This window comes from Chlamydotis macqueenii, chromosome 2 (assembly GCF_036417535.1).
Source record: "Chlamydotis macqueenii isolate bChlMac1 chromosome 2, bChlMac1.mat, whole genome shotgun sequence".
NCBI classification, from domain to species: Eukaryota; Metazoa; Chordata; class Aves; order Otidiformes; family Otididae; genus Chlamydotis; species Chlamydotis macqueenii.
The window spans coordinates 57,094,465-57,115,279 of NC_141557.1; the positions used below are offsets into that span (position 1 = coordinate 57,094,465).

Here is a 20,815-nt window from a genome sequence, read left to right on the forward strand (position 1 = left end):
GTGACACAGTTTTAGGTTTTAGCATAGTCTGTGAATGCCCAACATCGGCATAGTATAGAATGATCTGTGGAATTCAGACTGTTCATACACTGTTTATTGCAGGATCTACTGGCCTGGGGGAAAATAGCTGTACCTTCCCAGTCTTTTATCTTCCAAGCCCTGCATGAAGCAGATAAAAGTCCTGCTGCATGAAGATAAGAAATGGCAAGTAAAGAGGCTGGGGGTAAGATCTGGGTAAAAAGTGGCTCTCCAAGGAAAAGCTAGTGCTTAAGCACAGTACGTTGTGGGCTAGGAAGCAATCCCCATAGGAAGGGAGATGGATAGTCTTGAGTAAGAGCTTGTGTAACACCTGGCTGGGCTGTTCTGGTGGCTGCTTTCTGTATCCCGCCTGCCTGGGGGAAGCCAGGCACAGAATGATTTCTTTCCAGCTTGGCATTGCAGAAACTCCCAATTTCCTGAGCACGGACTCAGCCTGCAGTGTAAAGCCTAAGGGATGCAGCTGGGCTGACACCAGCACTGCTGATGCACCAGTGTCCGCAAGCTCTGGAGTGACCGCTGCGTGGGCTTAACGGGGGTCTTGCAGACGTCCCCAGGGAGGTGTCAGCTCCTTGGTAGCCATGTGCAGCTTTCTTCGTGTTTCCTAGGCTCCCTGCCTCAGTGCCTGTAGCAGCCTATCTGCTGCTGCAGCTGCTTTCTGGCGATAGCCCGCCCCTATAGTGTCCTTATTGGATTCCTGGCCAAGGGGGTGTTGCTGCAGTGATAGTACATTGATATGCTGGAGCCGCAGAGCGTTGTATAAGAAGGAGCTGCAGGGAGCCGAGGAGAATTAAACAGGATCACGTTTCTCCTCTGTGAGCTGAAGAGGTTAGTGACTCTTACTTAATCCCTCCTGACTGCTTTCGTCTTCTGCGCGCCCCCCCCCTTCCCAAGATTGCTAGCCACCAGCGTTTCCCCCTCGCCTGGGAAGGAGTCCTGCACGTCCTGTTGTCCTAGCTGCTCCAAAGACACCCACCACACTAGGGGGAACAGGCTAGCACTTGGGAAGGGGGGAGGACAGAGAGAAAGAAGAAAGAGAAAAGGCCTTTGTTGGGAAGAATGTCCGAGGTGTGGTGAAGCAGGGTATTAGCTTGTAAATGATGTAGAAGTAGCCAAGTAGCATCATTGAGTGGCCAGAGCACTACATGGTGAGAGTGTGAGCGGTCATTAAAAACCTTCCCTACAAAGTGTCTTTCTGGGCTTGTTTTTAGAAATGCTGAGCTTCCTTCAAATCCTGTTAAAATCCATGTTTACTGCAGTTGTTTGACACCTCTTTCTGAAACAGCAGACCATTAACCTTGCTGTATCTCAGTTTACCCATGTGTAAAGTGGAGATGAGAATGTTGTCCTTTTGTAAAGGAACATGGTGGGGTCATATTCCAGACAGCCTTTGGTGGGAGAAAGGTGATTCTTATGTTCTCAGATACAGGACAGAATCCATGTGTAAAGCACATTGACACTTTATTAATAATTACTTTGTGCTCTAGTCCCACAGCTACCACCAGTCTCTATCTTAAAAAAAAAAAAGTGCATCAAGGCTCAGTCTACACATAGAGAAAAGACAGGCTCAGCCTTTATATAACTCTCCTGGCATCACGCTGCACGTCTGTGTTGGAGCTTGTTAAAAAAAAAACAAGCTAGTGTTAATTAAGGTCACAGTTTATTGAACTGATTTTGTGTGACATCGTTTTTATCAAACTCCTTGCATTGGTTTGCCAAATTAATTTTTCTGGAGTGAGCATAGTCATTCAGCTGTTGGTTCTCTGGTTACAGGTGTGAACGCAGAATGACACTGTGCCAAAAATCAGTAACATCATGTTTGAGCATCTTTCTGTTATTTGTGTCGATAAATGGGAAAATACAGACAAATCTGTTCCAATAATGTAAATCCGACTTGAAGTTTAAGCTTCACAAAATAAAGAACAATAGGTGAATATTTAAATTTATTTTCAGCACCTGTAAAAATGCCTTAGTTAAAGTCTTACTAAAAACTGTTGTCACAAGCAGGGCATGCAACTTGTATATTCAATAGCTGATAGTAAAATATGAATGATTGATACGAATCTTACTATTGGATCAGGGAACTTTCATTATACTGGAAGGCTGATGATTCTGGACTTGTCCTCCTCAGTTTACATGCACATGGTCAACAACTTTTTTGTCTAGTACCAACCTCACAGTTTCTTCAGACAGTGAATTGAGTTTGTTTGTGAGCAACTGGAGTTTAAGTCAATGAAATATGGTTTGTGTTAGCCTTAAAGGAATGGCAATGCTTATTTTGTATAGCTAAAAAGGAGAATCAATCTTTGTAGTTTACAACAACTTATTTTTAGTGTCTTCATTACTTTCAAAATTGTAGTTCTAACTGGATGTTTCTAACACCCACTCCCCACCTCAGAAGACCACCACATTAATCTCTGAGAGACTTCACTTTAAAAGTCAAAGGGCCAAACTTTTTTTTTTTTTAAATGAAGAACTACTGCTGTAGCAATGGACTTCAGAAACTAAGCTCAGCAGATGAGAACAGGATGAGAAAAGGGCCATTTTGATCTCTGCACTAAAAATGAACTGCCCTTGACGAAACAAGTGAAGATGAGTGGATAAATTAACTGACCAAATTTTCGAATAGCTGGTTTTTGAATTAAAACTGGAATCACTTCCCATCTTGCACTCAGGTGTCAGGACTTCAGTAAGATGCAGGAGTGGAATGCGCATTGGCGTTTTTGCTTCTTAATGATGACTCTCAGGTCACCTTAGTTTCATACGGCTTGTAGAGAGGATGCTGCACTGTTTCTTGTGCAGGTTTGTTGCAGCAAGCTTCAGTTGGTGTTTGCCATTTCTGCTGGTGTGGTCCATCGAAGCTCTGCCTGTGCTACCATCCTTGGCTAGGTAAGCACCAGTCAGGCAGCAGAAGATAAAAACAAGCCAAAACTGGAAAGAAGTGGAGAAACTAACAGAAAGAGCTTGGATAGATGTGATAAAGCAGTGTTTGCGGTGGCAGAATAACTCCCCAGGAAAGGAGTTCCTGTGTTTGACACAGTGGTACAGCAGCATCAACATAGGCAGGACTGGAGATACCTCGTTCGCCTCTGATTTTCAGGCAACCGTAGATCTTTCTGAAGCTTGCGGGTAGTGCTCAGTGTAGTAAAAGAACTTACGTTATGCTTGTACTGCACTTTATTAAACAAGGCGTCAAAAAGCTTACTTCACTGAGAGGGGCTTAGGGAAGAAAAACAGTCTGAAAGCCAAGGCACTTAGCAGCTTAATCCTGTAGTAAATAAAAACCACCCCTAAATGTATATATGCCCTGTGGTAACTTAGTAGAACAAAGGTTGCTGAGGGCCTGTCCCTCTCCTCTGGAGCTAGCCTTGAACTGCGGAAAGTGTTCTTACACATGTAAGGCCAAACTGTTGGGTTTACATCTTGAAACTTTATAAAATAAATGCAACTGTAATAATAATATAAATATATGTTTGACTTGTTTCTTCTGTACTAAGCAAAAAGAGCTTTGGCTTTTTGTTTAACTGAACTAAAGCATTCCTTAGACTCATGTTTGCAACCCGGACAGAGCTCTACCGTGCTAATTAGAAAGCATTGCAGAAAACACACCTGGCTGGGAAAGATAATGAAATGCATTTGCTAATCCTGTTTTTCCAGATGAGTGCAATCCACCACTTTAGCAACATGAGTTCAACAATTAGCATAAAAGAAGTTTATCTTTTTTTTTCCCCCTTCTTTTCAGTATAGCATCATAAATCAGTTAGACCCTGTTTGGGACAACTAGCGTTCCTGTTTTATTATAGTAGCTATCCTAAATGCTAAATTAAAGGCTGCACTACACTGCCTAATAAAGCAAGCTGTTCTCATGGCTCATGTAATGGTACTGTGTTCATTAGCTTTCCCTCTTAGTGAAATGTGTAGGCAGAAAGGGATCTTTATTGTCTTGTTGCTGCCTTTGTTCTATGAATGAGAGGAGAGAAAAGCTGCCAGAAAGAATACAGAATTATTAAATAATCCCTAAATAAGAGAAAGAAGTGGTACAAGATGTGAGGGGAAAAGCTGAGACCACAGTCATTCTAGTTGAAATGCCATGGATGTTTTTTGGCTATGCTAGAAGCCATAAAACTTTGTGAACTTCTCCGTTGCTGGGACGAACAGCTCTTAGTCAGTATTTACTGTCTTTTGCAGGCTCTGACACAGATCAGCAACAGAAGACTGGTTAGTCTGTTATTTGGTAATGAATTTAGAGACTGCTGTGGCTTGCTCATACTTGTCTTCAGAGTAATTTGCTAATTTTCTCAGGCATAGCACAATCGTGTGCAGCTGAAAGTGGGATTAGTGTGTTTGTATAGTTCTCTCTGTGCTTAGTCTTGGTGACTGATAGACGTGTATGAAGGACTGCAATTTTTTGGGGTTTTTTTTGTTTTTGTTTTTTTTTTTTGCAAATTAACTCCTCACTTTTGTCTTCTTCTAAAACTGTGATTCTCTAGTGGCAAAAATCTGTGAGGAACTTGCAGGAAAGGATGAAGATGATTCTGTACTGGTTACAATTCACTGTTAAGTGATGAGGCTGTAAGCTGGGGTAGTACACTTCTGGCATTAGAGGTGACCGTGGGCTTCGTCTGCTTTCCTTCTTGGTGCCCAGTGTAAGACAGAGTAGGCCTGTTTTTTTTTTTTCATAAGTATGGAGTACTTGAATTTGCAGTCTGAGTAAACCTGGAGTGCAGTATCTGTTAGAAACAGCCCTGAGGTGTCTTAGGTTCATCATCCAGAAGTCAGGATAACCAGTAGCAGCGGCTGCTGGAAATGTTTGCTCTAGGAAACACATTTTTCATTTGGACTTTGTAATCTTCTCAAATGGCAACAGCTGAGCAGACCTTTGGTTCTTTAAATCTATTTTACATTTACTTACTTGCATAGTAAAGTGGAATATCTATCCTTGCACTTAGCCCAGTATTTAGAGTCTATTCTTATACACCTGACATCTGTAACGAGGCCTTAAGACTAAGGGGTCTTGAATAAATATTTTGAAAATAAACAAGTCATTTGCCAGACTCTGCTGACTGCTTAAAAATAACAATGTTCTGACAGATGTTTCCAACCCAGTCCTTCCTGGATAGGTCCTGGTGACAACCAGCCTGATCTAGTAATACAGACACAATGAAAACACAGCAGAAGAATGATAAAAATATCCATATTATATGATAATCTAGACAGAGCTTAAAATGGTTTGATAGCAGCTGGTCCTCTGTTTTAGGAGAGAGAAGAGGTTCACATCCTTTCTCCTCTTGCCCTCTGAGCAGGGAGTGCAGCAACGTAGTTCTCTGGCTGCTCTGAGCCCAGCTTTTCTGTTAAGACTCCCCCAGAAAGGATGGTGTTTTCTCAAGAGGGCAGAGAAAGAGAACACAGTCTTTATTGCCTTCTGTCTCTGAAGCAGGCCTAGTTTTGCACCAAGGAAATGCACAATCAGTTTTTTGGTTGTGGGTTGTTTTTTTTTTAAGTGCAAGGTCAGCAGTTTTCTTAGGTTCACGTACTCAGGTTGAAAGAGCACCTTTCAGAAAAACTGCTGGTCCATTCCAGCTTACCACCATCCTTGTCAGTTGGCTTGTCCCTTACCAGCTTCAAATGTTCTGTAATATCAGAAACACAGTGTTCCTGTTTTTAAAACATGGGAGAGGAAGTCCTATCCTAGATGCTGAAAAGTTATCACTCCTAAGGAAGCATGAAGGTGCTAATAACCCTGGAGATTGGGTTTCTTTTGGTTAAATGACTACTAAATGAGACTTCAACTCTTCATCTTTTGCCTTTGGGATCTTCTACTGCCATGCTGACAGAGATGGCCTTTTTCATTAAGAGAATCATCACAAGCAGGGAGAACCAATGCAGTTGCTAAGTCACACTTCATCATATTTGAAAAATATGGCAATGAGGCAAAGTACTCTGTGACTGGAAAAAGGGAAACATCACACCCCTGGCAGGGGGGCTGGACTAGATGATCTTTAAAGGTCCCTTCCAACCCAAACCATTCTGTGTCGTTCTAACAAAAAGAAGTTCAAAGTACATTCCTTTACAGTGTGCTCATGATTATTATTTTTAATTTCCAGCTCCTACATCACCTTATTTTTACTTATATGCCTAGTTGGAATAAACTTTCGTATTCCAGACTGCAGAACTAAAATCTGTGTGGTCAGGAGGAAAAACCATCCAGCCTGAAAGCAAGTCTAGTCAAATGGCTTGTGACGTGTAAGTCTGGCTGACAAGCCGTTGTTTGGCCACACTGTTATGCTCTTTCTCTGTCTCATTTTAATCCTAACCAAAGGCAATGGATCCAAGTGGACTCAGAGGACAGATCGTTGCAGACAGTTGTCATTTACATAGTCTGAGCTGTTGAGGCTCTATTGCTACCGTCCCGTACACAAGTCTGAGCATGGAAAGGAGGAATAGAGACTTACTCTCCAATATCTGAGGCAGGCATCTGTAAAACTGTGACAACTTACAGATGCCCATATATAGTGTTTGGGTTTATGATATTAATGTAGGATGCCTTGTGTTTTCAAGTTCTAATGATAAATAAAGAGGTGATTTGTCTGAAACCCATTTTGTAGAGAGGCCACAGTCATGCCTGAGACGTGGATGGCTTAAACAATAGAAATTAATCTTATACAGGGAGCTTCTTTCTCTGAAGCTCAAAATGCTTTATTGAGTTATGGTAGCAGAAGGTTAGGACAAAAGAAGATATTTAGACTGATATTTTAAAAAGCTGCAAGGCTGAAGAAAGTAATAAGCAGGATTGCTGTTATATTTTTAAATTACTTTTACATTACCATTGGTAGCATAGGATGGTGATGGTTCAGTACAGCCACTTTCTTCTTTTCAGAACTCAGTGACCTCTTTGGCCATTTAAAGGAAGGATCCAGTTAAGGACATAAACTTGAGGTCTTCTCTTATAAGAGTAACTGTTAAATCACCAAAACATTGCAGAAAAAATGCAGTAGGTATATTCTACCTAGTGGGGTAAGAGAAAAAAAATGTCTGTATCATGTTTCAAATGGAAGTATTCACTCTTAGAAATCTACTGTTTCCATGATCCAGTTATTTTTCTACCTCTTTTACAAGGTATATTTCCCTCTTTTAGTGGCCTGAGTATCATCTGCTCCTTAGCCTTTGCAGTAGCTGTTTTAGTTATTGCAAAGTTAGGCGGTTGTGCTGATCCTGCCTTTTATGGGATATTATCCATCTGTTCAGCCACAGTTGTTATAAATAAAATACTACTCCACATTAAGCACATTCATTTGGCAGAGGAAATGAAAAGAGTGGTACTGGGTTCTTTTATCCCAGTTACATGGCTGTGCGGGTTCTGAATTGGTTGGGTGTTTGAAATACTCCTCTGAGCAGGCAGTTGGCTTTACTAAAATCTTCCAGCTCCACATCTTTGAAGACAGATTGTGAAGAGTAAAGGGTTTTTTAAGCCTATTTGCCAATTATACTTATTTTTATGTAGCTTTTGGAGAGAGTAATGAGTTTTGTTGGGGCTAACAGAAGCTCCACCGGTCCCAAACCAACAAGATTTAACAAAGTATGTAGAACCTATGATGCCCCATATATACTGGCATGATCCATCCTATATCCTTCTCCAACTAATGTCACTGCATGGACCCAATCATCAAGTCAGTTTATAATTTTAAATGAGTTTTGTATTCATTACACATCCATGTGCAAGAGTTGCAATACATATTCATCTCTCTTTAGACGTGTTTTTAATGTAAGTAGTTGTTGGAGTAGCCTGAGCCAAGTAGGATCTTCTGCTTTGCTTGCAGTTGAACCCAACTTGATAGTAGTTTTTTAAGTCCCTTTGGGGACTTTTTGGACCAATAAATCTGATGGTGACAGATCTGTAAAGAGGCAGACAGTTGTCTGTTTTGTAGGTCATTCTTTCGTTTGTTTGCTAAGGCCGAGCGTGAGCCTGAGCGTGTCAGGCTCTAGATTGGCGCACTTAAACGATTGAGTTTAGGCATGCTCAGAGCTGTCTGACTTTTCAGGCAAATCAAAACAAGTGGATAATTTAGGCATCTTCTTGGCATATAAAACTACCTCTGTGCTTGTAGAAATCGCAGGGTTTGATGGGAGTGGACCTAGGAACTGGAAGGGTTCATGGAGTTTGCTTTTGCAATGTGTCCGGTTATACACAAAACATTGTTCTTCCTAAAAGTTTGCATGGGACCTAATGTGCAGTTGAAGTACTTTGTGAAATATGCTTTTACAGCATTCCTGTAACCTTTTAAATGTTTTTTTAAATGAACTTTCTTATCAGTATGATTTAAGTAGGATTCCAAACACCCCCTCTAGTGGCTGATATTTTGGTAAAGGTGTTTTTGGTTTCTCAGGACAATTTTAACAGATGTGTAGCATGTCAGGACTACTTGACTGGTAAATCACATTGAAATGCAGACTGACTCTTCATGAGAGAGCAGGCTAGTGGCTGGCCTGTACAATTCTTGAGTGTTGCCATGTCCAGTCATGTAAAAAATACTGAGCTCTATAGTTAGGAGGGATTTGAGTAACCTCAAATGTTAATCTTCATTCAAGAGCTTTTTTTTTTTTTCTTCCTACTCTGAAGCAATTGCTGCCATTGGTAGATTTCCAAAATTTAATGGGAATGGAGAGCATCCGTTGCATTTTTTAGGTCCTACTAAGGACTGGTGGACTGATAAAATGACAGAGGTGTTAGCTATTCCATGAATCATTTTTCAGGTTACAATGTTATGCAAAACTTTATCTACTTCCCAAGTTATCTTAACCTAGTTATAAAAAAAACTTTCTGTCACTCTCAATTTATTTCAGAAGAGTGAAAACATTTTTGCTAGGGTAGGGGAAGAGAAAGTCAACTAAAAAAATGCACGTGTGAGACTAGCTACAATTTATGTGTGCATTGTTTGCTCTGAAGAGAGTATGGTACAGACCTCAGTGTTACGATTTGCCACCATGCTAACGATGGAGGCAGAGGGTTTCGTCAGCCATGGTAAGCAGTATGTTTGTGGTGGCTGCAGCATGTAGCAGGAATGCTGTTTTTGTTTTGGGAATTCTCAAAATAGGTCAGCCTGTCACGAAGTGACCTTTAGTGCACCGGAAGATAGGTATCATCTGTTGGCTTGAGTCCATAGGGATATTAAAAGACTATACTTGTGGCTGGATATGTGTTTTGTTCCTTTGCCTGCTAATATTACAGTAAACAGCAAAAGCTCTTATTTCTTAATGTACTTGTAGGAGTATTCTCATTGATATCAGTGGGATTACTTGTGATTAAAGCTAAGCATGCGTATAATTCCTTGTAGGGTTTGGGTTTCAGGTGAAATTAACAGCAAGAGACAGGAAAGAAAAAAGGTATTTTTGTGTCATGCGTTGTATGACATTGTATTGAAATATCTATATGAAACAAACCTTAGTTATAGCCATCTTTTCTAGATATCTGATCTGTGTGGGACTTCCTACAGCAAAAGAGAAGAGAGGTTGTAGTAATACCTACTACTTATATTGCACGTATCAGTAGGTGTGAGAGTGCTTTACAGAGAGAGAGAGAGATTTCCCCTGCTGTGGATTTAGGAGGACTGACAGGGTAAGAGGATGTGTTTTGCTTGCTTTAGGTCACCCGGTAAACTTCTGGGAGAAAGTAAGAGCATAGCCTGGAAACACAGCTTTCCTGTGTCTGCCCTACCCAGCTCTGCATTCATTAGGCGCTCTGAAGAAGAAGATGCTTGTAGAAAGGGCTACAGTAACGGGCAGGCAAATTCAGGGGCAGATGTAGTAATTCAGAAAATATTTCAGAACATTTTTCTGTAATTGTCCATTATCGCTTTCATTTGTATTACAGCAAAGGCTTGGAAGTTGCTCCTGGCATTGGAGTTTACCTGCAAAGCACTTGTGAATCTGTCAAGTAAGGTGGAGAAGCATCTTCCCTTGGTAGGTGACACAGCGAAAACAAAATGAGCAGCATAGGGAGGGAAGGGAACATGCTGAGATTATTTGGCATGTCTCAGCTCCCTGCCCTGTTGGCTACACCTCTTGTGATTAGCTTTGAGTAAATTTCCTCCAAAATGCAGGTGTCATAGAATCATAGAATGGTTAGGGTTGGAAGGGACCTTCAAAGGTCATCTAGTCCAACCCCCCTGCAAGGAGCAGGGACATCCCTGACTAGGTCAGGTTGCTCAGAGCCTCATCCAGCCTGGCCTTGAACATTTCCAGAGATGGGGCCTCCACCACCTTTCTGGGCAACCTGTTCCAGTGTTCTATAACCCGCATCGTAAAAAATTTTTTTCCTAATTTCTAATCTAAATCTACCCCCCTCTATTTTAAAACCATTACCTCTTGTCCTATCGCAACAGGCCCTACTAAACAGCCTATCCCCATCTTTCTTGTAGGCCCCCTTGAGGTACTGGAAGGCTGCTATAAGGTCTCCCCGGAGCCTCCTCTTCTCCAGGCTGAACAGCCCCAACTCTCTCAGCCTGTCCTCATAAGAGAGGTGCTCCAGCCCTTTTATCATCTTCGTGGCCCTCCTCTGGACCTTCTCCAACTGTATGGATGAGTAGTCCTCCTGGTTGGGTTTGTTTTTTTTTTTTATGGAACATGAAAGCTCTCAATTTTTAAAAATGTAAGAGTCAGCACAAAACAGCAGTGTCTTTGTTTGAAATATACATTTAAGCAGAATCTCAGTAGTTAGCGTTCAGCTGCTTAGCCGTGCGGAGACTTTGGTGACTTTATTGTTTCGCAGGGAAGCCAGGGGACATGGTTTGCAGTCCACAGGGACCTGGCAGAGTTCAAGCCTGTGATAGTTCAAGTCTGTGTTTATGTGGGCATTAAGTTAAAAAAGTGGTGGAGGATGTGTTTCATGCCATTTTTATTCTTTGAGTTGTATTGTTTTTAGCTTTACTCAGGGTTATTTTCTCCAGCCTGTGTGCAGGCACTGACTGGTACTGTAGCAATAATAATGTATGATCCCATGAAAAATTAGAATCTGTGAATTAGGATCTGTATAGCTCCATAGCTATAGGATCTGTATAGCTCCATAGCTTATTCTCCTGAGTGTTCATCTAAAATTGAACTTGTCTCCCAAAGTAATTGACAGTCACTTGTTAAAACACTCTTCCCTTCTTCTACCACCATGCACAAATTCACTTTCAAAAATAGTTATAGCATATTAAGACCTGAAAGAAATGTTTGGGACTGTTTGTGGCTCTCTCTGCTTTAGCCATATAGTAGCTAGCCACATACAAGCAGCCTTTTGGTTAAATAATAGCTGTGATGAGGCTGCAGTTGTGTGGGGTCGTTTATTTACCCACCAGAAGTTTCACAAGACTCTGTAATTCACTCCAGAGTAGTTCCTGGAAACTTAACATTAGAAGTAAGGGATTTTTGTTTTGTTTTGTTTTTTTTTAAGGGGATATTTTTATAAAATAAAAAATGAAGCCCTTCATGTCTTCATCTTAATTTTTTTTTAGGTGCCCAAAAATGGGCTCAGTTCTTTCCTGGATAGTTTCAGTGTTAACGGTGTAGGCATATCCAAATGGAATTTGGCTTTCAGCTGTCACCTATAGAAATCAGTTGTCTCATGCGAAGCGAGGTCTACCATTTAAACTGGCTGCACAGATCATCATTTCCCCTCCCAAAATTGGAACAATACAGGTTATCCCAGAGCAGAGTTTCAAATAAAATGAACCAGATGGAGGACTCCATCTTGGAAGTGTTATTTGCCTGTTTTTTTCTCTTCAGACTAGCAACCAAATCTGAACCACAAAGGGTGACTATAGACAGAGAAGGGCAACAGGACAAAATAATTGTTCCTACCCATGCGTGTACCTCACAGTACTTCTGATTCAGTCCTCCGCAGGGTGGAATATGTCATGTATTAAAACCAGATCTTCAGATTCTTCCAGTACTTCTGCTGGTTTTATATTAATTTTGTGAAATGTTTTTGCTGCAAGTATGGAGTTGCAGGCTCTGGAGAGCAACCTCACTGTGACAGGAGTCAGAACTGCTGTGGACTCTGGAGCTGGTAGAGTTAAGTTGCAGAAGTGTATTTTAGTAAAAGTTTTCCTTTCTGCTTAGGTATTAATGCTGGAGACAGTATATCTTCTACAAGTGCAGTCATTTATTATTAACCATCCACTGTATATAGTAAAGGTGCTTGTTTGGCAGCTGTAACACAGCATCTGTCCATATTTCAGTATAACTATATCAACTTCAGCTTTGGCAGCCAGCTGGAAAACCAGAATTTAATCAGAAAGCCTGCACATAAATGTAGAACGGTGCAGGTGTGTGGTTCAAATGGCATTTCAAAGCCAGGAAGAAAAGCCGTTCTGGCTGTTTCCAAGGTACAGCGGTGCCAGTGAGGATAAGAGACTGTTCTCTGCTGGTAGACCTCTGTGAAAATTGGTGGCTTGGAAGTATAACTTGTGTATCAGAGCCTGTATGCCTGCCAGGAAACTGTGGCCTGGGTTGTGATAGCCGGAGAGATGGGTGTGAGAGATGGAGCGGTTCTAGGGAGGGTTGATACTTAAGCCCATAACAAACAGCTCTCGAGGAAAATGTGTGTGGTTGCTCTACGACTTCTAGGTGCTGTTGTTTTCCTCTGAAATGTGGAGACTGACAGTCTTGGCAAGTTTTTGAGAAAATGTCTCTGTCACTGTCATTTTATGTTCAATTAATGTTTTTAAAGAGAAGTAACAAAGGGACAAAGTGTTGGGAGTTGCCTTCTTGACTGTCTCTGCCTTGCAGAAGGGCTTTACTTTTATCTCTAAGGCAGAGCAAAACTATAAATTCCTGCTCCAGCGTGTTCGCATTCAAACAATTATTTTCTTTGCCTTCATTTCTGTTTTTCCTTTTTCTTCAAGTTCTGCCCCTAATCTTAATTAGTGAGGCCTGAGTTGAGTCAACTTCCCCAAGATACTTCAGCACACACAGAGGTTAAAGCGCATAAGAGGTTTCCTGCAGAACAAAGGATATTTATGCCTTTGAATAGGCTGCTAAATTGGAACATTGGTGCAGTTCTTCCCTTCTAAAAAACAACACTAACAAAAGCCACACTATACAGCTGCTGCTTTCTCTGCTCCAGGCAGATGCATCTTGCTACGAGCAGACAATGAGAGAGTAGGATGTGGTGGCACAGGCTATAACATGTACTAGCGCCCTTAATACAGCATCTGCCAGGTTGCTGGGTATTTGACATCAGAGATGTAGGGATGGAAGGGACCTCAAGGTTTCAACTTGCTGATTTTACAGTGGCTGCTGCTGTCTGTCCAGTGTGCCCATCAAAACTTCTGTTGAGGAAGATGCTGCAACCCCCAACTCAGGGCTTTGCTGCTCTAACAGAGAAACTGTTCTTTGTGATGTCTGATCCGCGAGTCTGCGGCACAGGGAGCTTTGGAGAAATTAATTCATCCAGTCTGGCTTACGTTAGGGGAAAATACAGAGTTGAATCTGACAGCCTGAGAGAGGTAACGCTGCTGCTGCTCCATGCTGCCAGGTATGAGCAGTAGTGAGGCTGCAAACTTACTCCCAGTCACCAAATGCACACAGAGCACATGTATACACCGCATATATACGTATGGACATGGCTGGCCACACAGATCACCACCAGAGAGGTGGTGGATGCCGCATCCCTGGAAACATTCAAGGCCAGGTTGAACAGGGCTCAGAGAAACTTGATCTGGTTGGAGATGTCCCTGCTTTTTGCAGGGGGGTTGGACTAGATGACCTTTAAAGGTCCCTTCCAACCCAAACCATTCTATGATTCTAAGATATGTACATACATACAAGGTGGATCTGTCTAGTGGCTGGGCTCAGACACTCTGTCTGCCCAGTAGCTGCCTCTCAATCCCAGTCTCCCCAGTTGCTAGCCCCTGGCCATTTGAGCCCACTTGAGGAGCAGTGGGAGGTGGCTGCCAGGTTAGTGGGGATTGTATTGTGTATTTATAAGTGGCAGGAAGGAAATGACAACATCTGTCATCACTCAGGCTTGGCATAGTTATAGGTTTAATGTAAGCAAAGCTCTGACAGGGACAGAAGGGGGTGCTGGAGAGAGTGAAAATTGCTGAAGAATTGTTGTGGGAATGAAATAGTTCGACTGTTGAGTATGCAGAAGGAAACTAACCTTGACAGCAGCATTTTCAAATAAAGTACTCATCTGCGAGGTTTCTGATACACTTAAGATACGTGTGGCAGTAAAATGGTAGTCACTTGAAGTAGCACACTTAAAAAGACTGGGAGTGCGTCAGGAAAGCCTCCCACATTAGTGTTATGCTATTGTCGGAGACATTAATTGCAAAATATTTTGATTTCTGACATGAGTCACTCATACCTGTGAGAACAAGACTTTGAAAACTGCAGGGAGAAAGCACAAGGCTTATTGAAATTCTCTGTATGTCATGAGAGAAGGTATCTGTTCTCATCCTGTAATGCCTAGATATGCCATGAAAAGTTTTCTTGAAAGGGAGATAATTCTTAAGTTCTGTCTTTTATCTTGCCTCTGCACTGGCTTTGCATGGCCTTAGCGATGTTGCACATAACAGAGGTAAGCCTTGCTTCCCATAAGCTTACCTCAGTGAGCGCTAGCTGTTTTGAGATGGAGGGGCTGAAGTCCCACTGTGATTGCTCTGGGGAGGAACACATTTGCTGAGTGAGTGATCCCTTTGGGCACCCCTTTGTTTTGCTGCTGAATATTCCTGTTTTAGTGATAAATTTTGCAAGAATACTTAGGTATAGTGCACTTTTTTTTTTCTTTCTTTTTTTTTTTTTTTTCTCCTACAGAGTAGCCTAGATCTATGCAATGGAGCGAATAAGCAGCAGAAGCACAGAAAACTCAACAGAGAGCAGAGGGGTGACGGGACGATGGTGTATTGGTGTAGGGTAAATGATCCTCTTCAGCTAGATACCTTTATTGGCTCTGCTTCTTTATCATGCTTGGCTTGTCTGCCCTGAGAAGAGGAGCCATTTGTGCTGGCTGTCAGTGTGGAAGCGCTCCTGCATCAGTTGGTAGCCACCATGCCCCTCACCCTGGTTCAGAGAGGAGCCTTGGTGGGGCCTGCAGGGCTGGCAGGTTGCTGCTGGGCCATGGGAGGCACTCCTCGGTCGCAATCTGTGAGTGTGAAGGACATCCCTTTCTAATCTTCTCACCAGCCCCTTTGCTTTCATACAGCCAGTATAGAAAGAGTGGAGAAAATGCTTTTGGACACTGGCTGGTGTACTGTTATTTCACTTACTGTACAATTTTTATTTTTTTCAGTACAAGAAGAGCCAAAGTTCAGCAGCCTTGAAAATGCCTCTGAAATCTCTTTGTCAATGCTTTAACCAAGGTCACTAATGTTAAGAAAAAGGTATGGAAGGCAGGCACCGCAGTTTACAGTTGGGGCTTCCTCCATCATTTTTGTACTTGAAAGATAACTGTAGCTGTTATCCTCCTATAAAGGTTTGAAATAAGGAGTAAATTTTAATGTATTTGTGTGGACTCTCAGATGAGTGTTCTCTATTCTGCTTTTACCTGGTTCATGACAGTTCCAAAATCCATCTAATTTACTTTTCTCCCTGAGCAGCTGCAGGGTTTGTTATGTGAGCGAAATGAGGGTAATAAAAAGCTGCAGCAGAGATGCAGACATAGCTATTTTTCTCTTAGCTACGTGCATAAGCAAAGGTTCTGTAATGTACATTTAGCAGCCGTCTCTTTCTGTGTGGAAACCATATTAGCCTGCAAAGCCTTGACCTGGACTGAATGGCTGGTTGCTATGGCAACAGATTGCATAGTAACAGATTTTGTTCTTAGGTTGAAATCATCTTGTTTCTCTTAAAGGTGACTCTTAGGGAGGTCAGAAGTTGTTCATCAGATGAAACTAGGAAAGTTTTTTCAAAGAAGAGGCAAAAGTGTTGACGTTCAGCAACCTGAACATCTGCTGAGAGATGTTCTTTGTCCATGGCGGTGGAAGAAGGCAGTCAGCTGCCCCACCTTTTCCACTTCTTTGAAGTGGAAGTCAGCAGCTCACCAGAAAAAAAAGCAGTTCTTGGAAACAACATAATTGTAGGAGAGGAATTTGTCTGCTGTGTGACTCCCACTCCCAATCCCGCTAAAGTCAGTAGGCAAATATTAACAGCTTAACACTCCAGTAACCTTGAAAATTTCTGAACTTAAAGTAAGCCCCTAATCAGCTGCTCTCCAGCTGGACTGCTTCTGAACTTCTGCTGACCTGGTCCTGGTTCACACTGGAGCCCTTTATGAATCTGAATTTTAAAGAATTACAACCATACACTTCAGAAGAGCAGTTTTTTGGCTTTTAATGGTTGTGCTTGCAAGATGCTATGGGAGACTTGCCCTGAGGGGCAGAGGGGCTGAGGTTGATCTACAGGGACGACCACCGCAGAGCACAGGCACCCCACTCCAGTGTGCTGCAAGCAGCACCAAGCCTGGCAAAAAGCTGGTGTGGATCAGCAGGGACCTCTTGACTGAGCTCAAACACAAAAAGAAAGTGCACAAGCTGGGAAGGACTATCCTGGAGGGACATAGAGACAGTGACCAAGCTTGCAGGGACAGAGCTGGGAAAGGCAAAGCTCAGTTGGAGCTGAAACAAACTATGGGAAGGGTTTCTTTGGGTATGTTGGCAACAAAATGAAGGCTGATAAAATATGAACCTGCTGCTCAGTGGGGACGAGATGAAGGAAATTAAAGATACTTTATGCCTTTTTTTTTTTTTTTTTTTTGTCACGGCTTTCACTAGTAAGGTCTGTCCTCAGACCTCCCAGCTTTCTGAGTCTGCTAACAGAGTCCGTGGGAATGTAGCATTACCAACAGTAGAGGAGGAAAGTGATATAGCTGTTGAGCTAATTGAATGTACAGCAGCCCCTGGCACCAGACAAGGTACATCCAAGGGTGCTAAGGGACTTGGTTGATGTCACTGCGAAGCCACTTGGCTATCAGGGAGGTTCCTGGTGACTGGAAAAGGACAAGTATTGCACTTATCTTCCATATTGCTGAATGTCTTTATTAACCACTGGGACAACAGGATGGAGCGCAGCTTTGGCAAGTCTGTGGATGACATCAAGCTACGGGGAGTCATCAGTGTACCAGAGAGGCCTGAGTAGGCTGAACATTGTGAAGTTCAGCAAAGGCAAACGTAGAGTCCCTTGTCCAGGGTGGAATAATTCTGAGCACCAGTTCAAGTTGAGGATTGCCTGGCTGGAAAGTCAGTAAGTGCCCTGCAGATGCTGGTGGACAAGTTGAACCTCAGGCCACAGCATGCTCATCTGGCAAAGAAGGCCAACTATGTCCTGCACTGGATTGGCAAGACCTGGCTACACCTGCAGTGCTGTGTCCAGTTTTTTGTACCCTGGTATGAGAAATAAGGTAAATACAGGAGAGAGTCCAGTGGAGAGCCACCAAGATGGTCAGGGGACCAGAGCAGATGATGAATGAGGAGAGGCTTAGGGAACTGGGTTTTTCCAGCCTCCAGAAAAAAAAAAGGGTAAAGGTGAGGTATTATTGCTGCTTACAGTTTTCTGATGGGAGGATGTAGAGGAGCTGGAGCCACACTCTTTTGGGTGATGTGCAGTGAAATGGCAAAAGGCAACGCAGGAAACTCTGCATAGATACTGAGAAGATATTCTTGCTGTGAGGGCGGTCAAACACTGCAACAGGGGCCCTGGCAGTTTGCTGGATTCCCATCCATGGGGTCAGTCAGAAGTCTATGTGGCCCTGGTGTGACTGAGTGGGATTTGGATCAGGTGACCTCCAGGGGCTCCTTCCAGCCGTGATCATTCTGTAAGTCTTGCTGTCTTTTCTCTTTGGCCATAGAGAACAGTGATAGTAACTGAGAGCCCAGACCAGGACTCTGCCTGTGGGTGGAACTGAAAATTGGTTATGTGGTTATGTTGCCCTCCTTTTCCCCTCTCTCTCTTAGCCCTATAGATCTCTCTTCCCTGATGAGCAGTGTCATCACGTTATACCTGAAATATTTGGTAATGACGTGTCACTGTAATCACCCTAGAGAACTCTTCCAATATCACTCATTTCTTCTTTTATATTAAACATGCCGCTGTGTGTTTTACCCTTGTACCGCTTTGGCGTGTATAAAGTAAGCAGAGTTCAGCACCGACAGGAGTATATATGTAGGCAGGAGCTTATAGGAAAAGAAAATCCAGACATGATGTGATTGGAGAGGGGCTTTCTTTCATTTTTTTCCTTTGTGCCAGTTGATGTAATTTCTTAGCAGCTGCCAACCTCTACCACTGTCAGAACAGTCGCTTATGGCTGTGGTGCAGCACTGTGGTCCCATCAGAGAAGAGGCATAAGGAGGAGTGAAGTGGGGTTGTCAATTTATCCATTTAAGTCTTGGAAGGATTTGAAGGGCTACAGCCAGGTAGTGGAAGCTATCAAGGGAGTTAACTCGGGTGAAGGGATCGGCAGCGGCAGGAAGGAGAACACTGAAACAGAAGGAAGAGAGTTTGAAGGGATGCTATTGTAGGATGGAAGGAACAAAATATGCAGAGGGCCTGACTTGGGTTGGCTTTAGGCCGTTTTTCCTGTAATTCTTAAAATCACATTACAAAGTGTTGCTAGTCCTCAGGGGTGGTGCAACATTGAAGGTTTGAAAGGTTACACCGGTTGCCCAGTGCTTCCGGAAATCAATGGCAAATCATAAAACCAACAGAGGAATTTATTACCAGTGGCCCAGCAGCCTGGGCCAGCGAGTGCAGTACCTGGCTCGTCCTCCATATAATGCAATTGTGGCAGGAATGTGCTTTTGGGAGATGTGAATCTTCAGGACATGCCTACATGTCATTAAAGAGATGACAGACCTTTCTTCATGCATGCAAATGTCAAGCAAGCATCTTGACCAAATTATCAGATGGTTGGTTCCATCTTGACGTTGTAGGACATGCCAGCGGTTACATGGGGGAAGAAAAGATGCTCTGTACTTCCTGTCCCGAAGTATTCCAGCGATGCTGCCATGCACTGTGAATGTTCATGTGGCAGCCCAGGGCAGGCTGTGCTGCAGGCGCTCAGGAAGTCAGCAGGGTTTATATAAAGCTCTGCTGGGCTTGCAGAACCTTTTGACTCCTTTCCAGCATGAAAGCGACGATATAAATAGAAGAATGTCTCACTTTTGAAGTCTGCCTTCTATTCACGGAAAGGAGGAACTTTGTGCTGGAGCTGTGATATAATAGCTGTTAAATACAAGTCTGAAGACCAGTCCTTTGACAGGCTGAACCACTTGACCACATTTCAATGGGATGTGAGTGAGCTCAGTAGCCTATAGCATCACATCTCTGTTAGCTGGTTGCTGACATCTGAATAAGGTTTGGCTGTATGAAAGCAAGGTTCAAGAGTAACCCATCCTCCCATCTCCCCTACCAGCTGTTCCTCTTCTTGCTGAAAAAAAAAATTATTTTTTTTTTCTTTGATCAGATTAACAAAATGTTTGGGACAGTCGTGGTTGGCGTTGGAATTGCTGGCTTAGCACGAATCCGAGACTTGATGAATCCGATGCCTTCCAGCCCTTCTGAGCACCTGAAACTCCTTGGATTTGTATCCAGGTTAGAAATTTCATCTTGACATGTTTAATACATGTATTGTAATGTTTCTTTGTTCTAGTGCACATGCCTTTGCACATGGAGGACTATTATTTGAAGGGGGCAGGGAATGAATATTTGAAGTTTTGTTATCTCTTACAATTAAGGCTGTCTGAAAAGGGTAAGTTTATGTAAATATGCCTGTCATTCTGAGTGGCAGCTAGGAAATGAGCACAGAAAGCTTTGCAATAGGTTACCTCAGAAATTACTAAATTGCAGAAATTACTAAAATAAAAGCTGAGAGACATTCTTGCTGTACGATCTGTGTGATAAAAAGAAATACAATTCTGTCTGACTGAAATTTCCTATAGATTTAGGATGGTACAGACAATAATTACACTAATGAGCTAAAATCTGCATGACATATGTAGAAATATTTAAAAGCATAAGAAGTGATACAGAGTTTTTAAAAAGGTGGTTGTTTTTTTTTTTTACAAAAACTTGTGTTGTAAAGCTCCTAATACTGCAACTTCACCATAAAATTCTAATTTTTTTTTTTTTAGACATCCACACCTGTGGATGTCTTTAAAGAAAATCCTATAATTTAGTACATATAGTAATGTTGCTTCTTAAACAGCAAGAGTTTTTCTCAGTAGCTTGAAATTTAGCATATACATCCCTCTGAGCATTTCTGCTAGACTGCCCCATAACAGTGGAGCATAAAGGTTTTAAATAGTTAGGCAGCACATGAATGGATCTCAGATTGTGGATGTATTTTTTCCAGCTATATTTATATCATTGTCGTAGTTCAGCCCCGATCGGGACCAGACTATGCAGTCTCTCTCTCACTCCCCCTACCCTCCGAGAGAATAGGGAGAGATGATATAAGGAAAAACAGCTCAAGGTTTGAGATAAGGACAGGGAGAAATCCTTAAAGTTACCGTTACGGGCAAAACAGACTCGACTTGGGGAAAACTATTCATTTATTACTACAAACAGCAGGATAATGAGACAGAGAACAAGATAACCTCCTTCCACCCCTCCCTCTTCCCAAGCTTAACATTATCTCTACTACCTTTCCGACCCCTGAGCGGCACAGGGGGGAAGAGGGAATGGGGGTTGCAGTCAGTTCATCACACGTAGTTTCACGCTGCTGCTTCATGATCGGGGGAAAAACTCCTCACATTCCTCCCCTGCTTCATTGTGGGGTCCCTCCCATACGCCACAGTCCTTT

General features: G+C 42.5%; 1 protein-coding gene across 2 annotated transcripts in view; it reads left to right on the plus strand.

Moving 5' to 3' along the window:
- The first annotated feature begins 711 nt into the window (after positions 1 to 711).
- BLVRA (biliverdin reductase A) overlaps positions 712 to 20,815 on the plus strand; it is a 33,426-nt gene continuing 13,322 nt past the window's right edge. The window contains exons 1-3 of one of the 2 annotated variants that reach the window (XM_086743057.1): positions 754 to 864; positions 15,311 to 15,401; positions 19,478 to 19,605. In XM_086743057.1, coding sequence (XP_086599183.1) covers positions 19,487 to 19,605 — 119 coding nt within the window. In that variant the 5' untranslated portion in view covers positions 754 to 864; positions 15,311 to 15,401; positions 19,478 to 19,486. Of the gene's footprint in view, positions 865 to 15,310; positions 15,402 to 19,477; positions 19,606 to 20,815 lie in introns of both variants that reach the window. The other variant, XM_086743056.1, reaches the window with a different exon arrangement.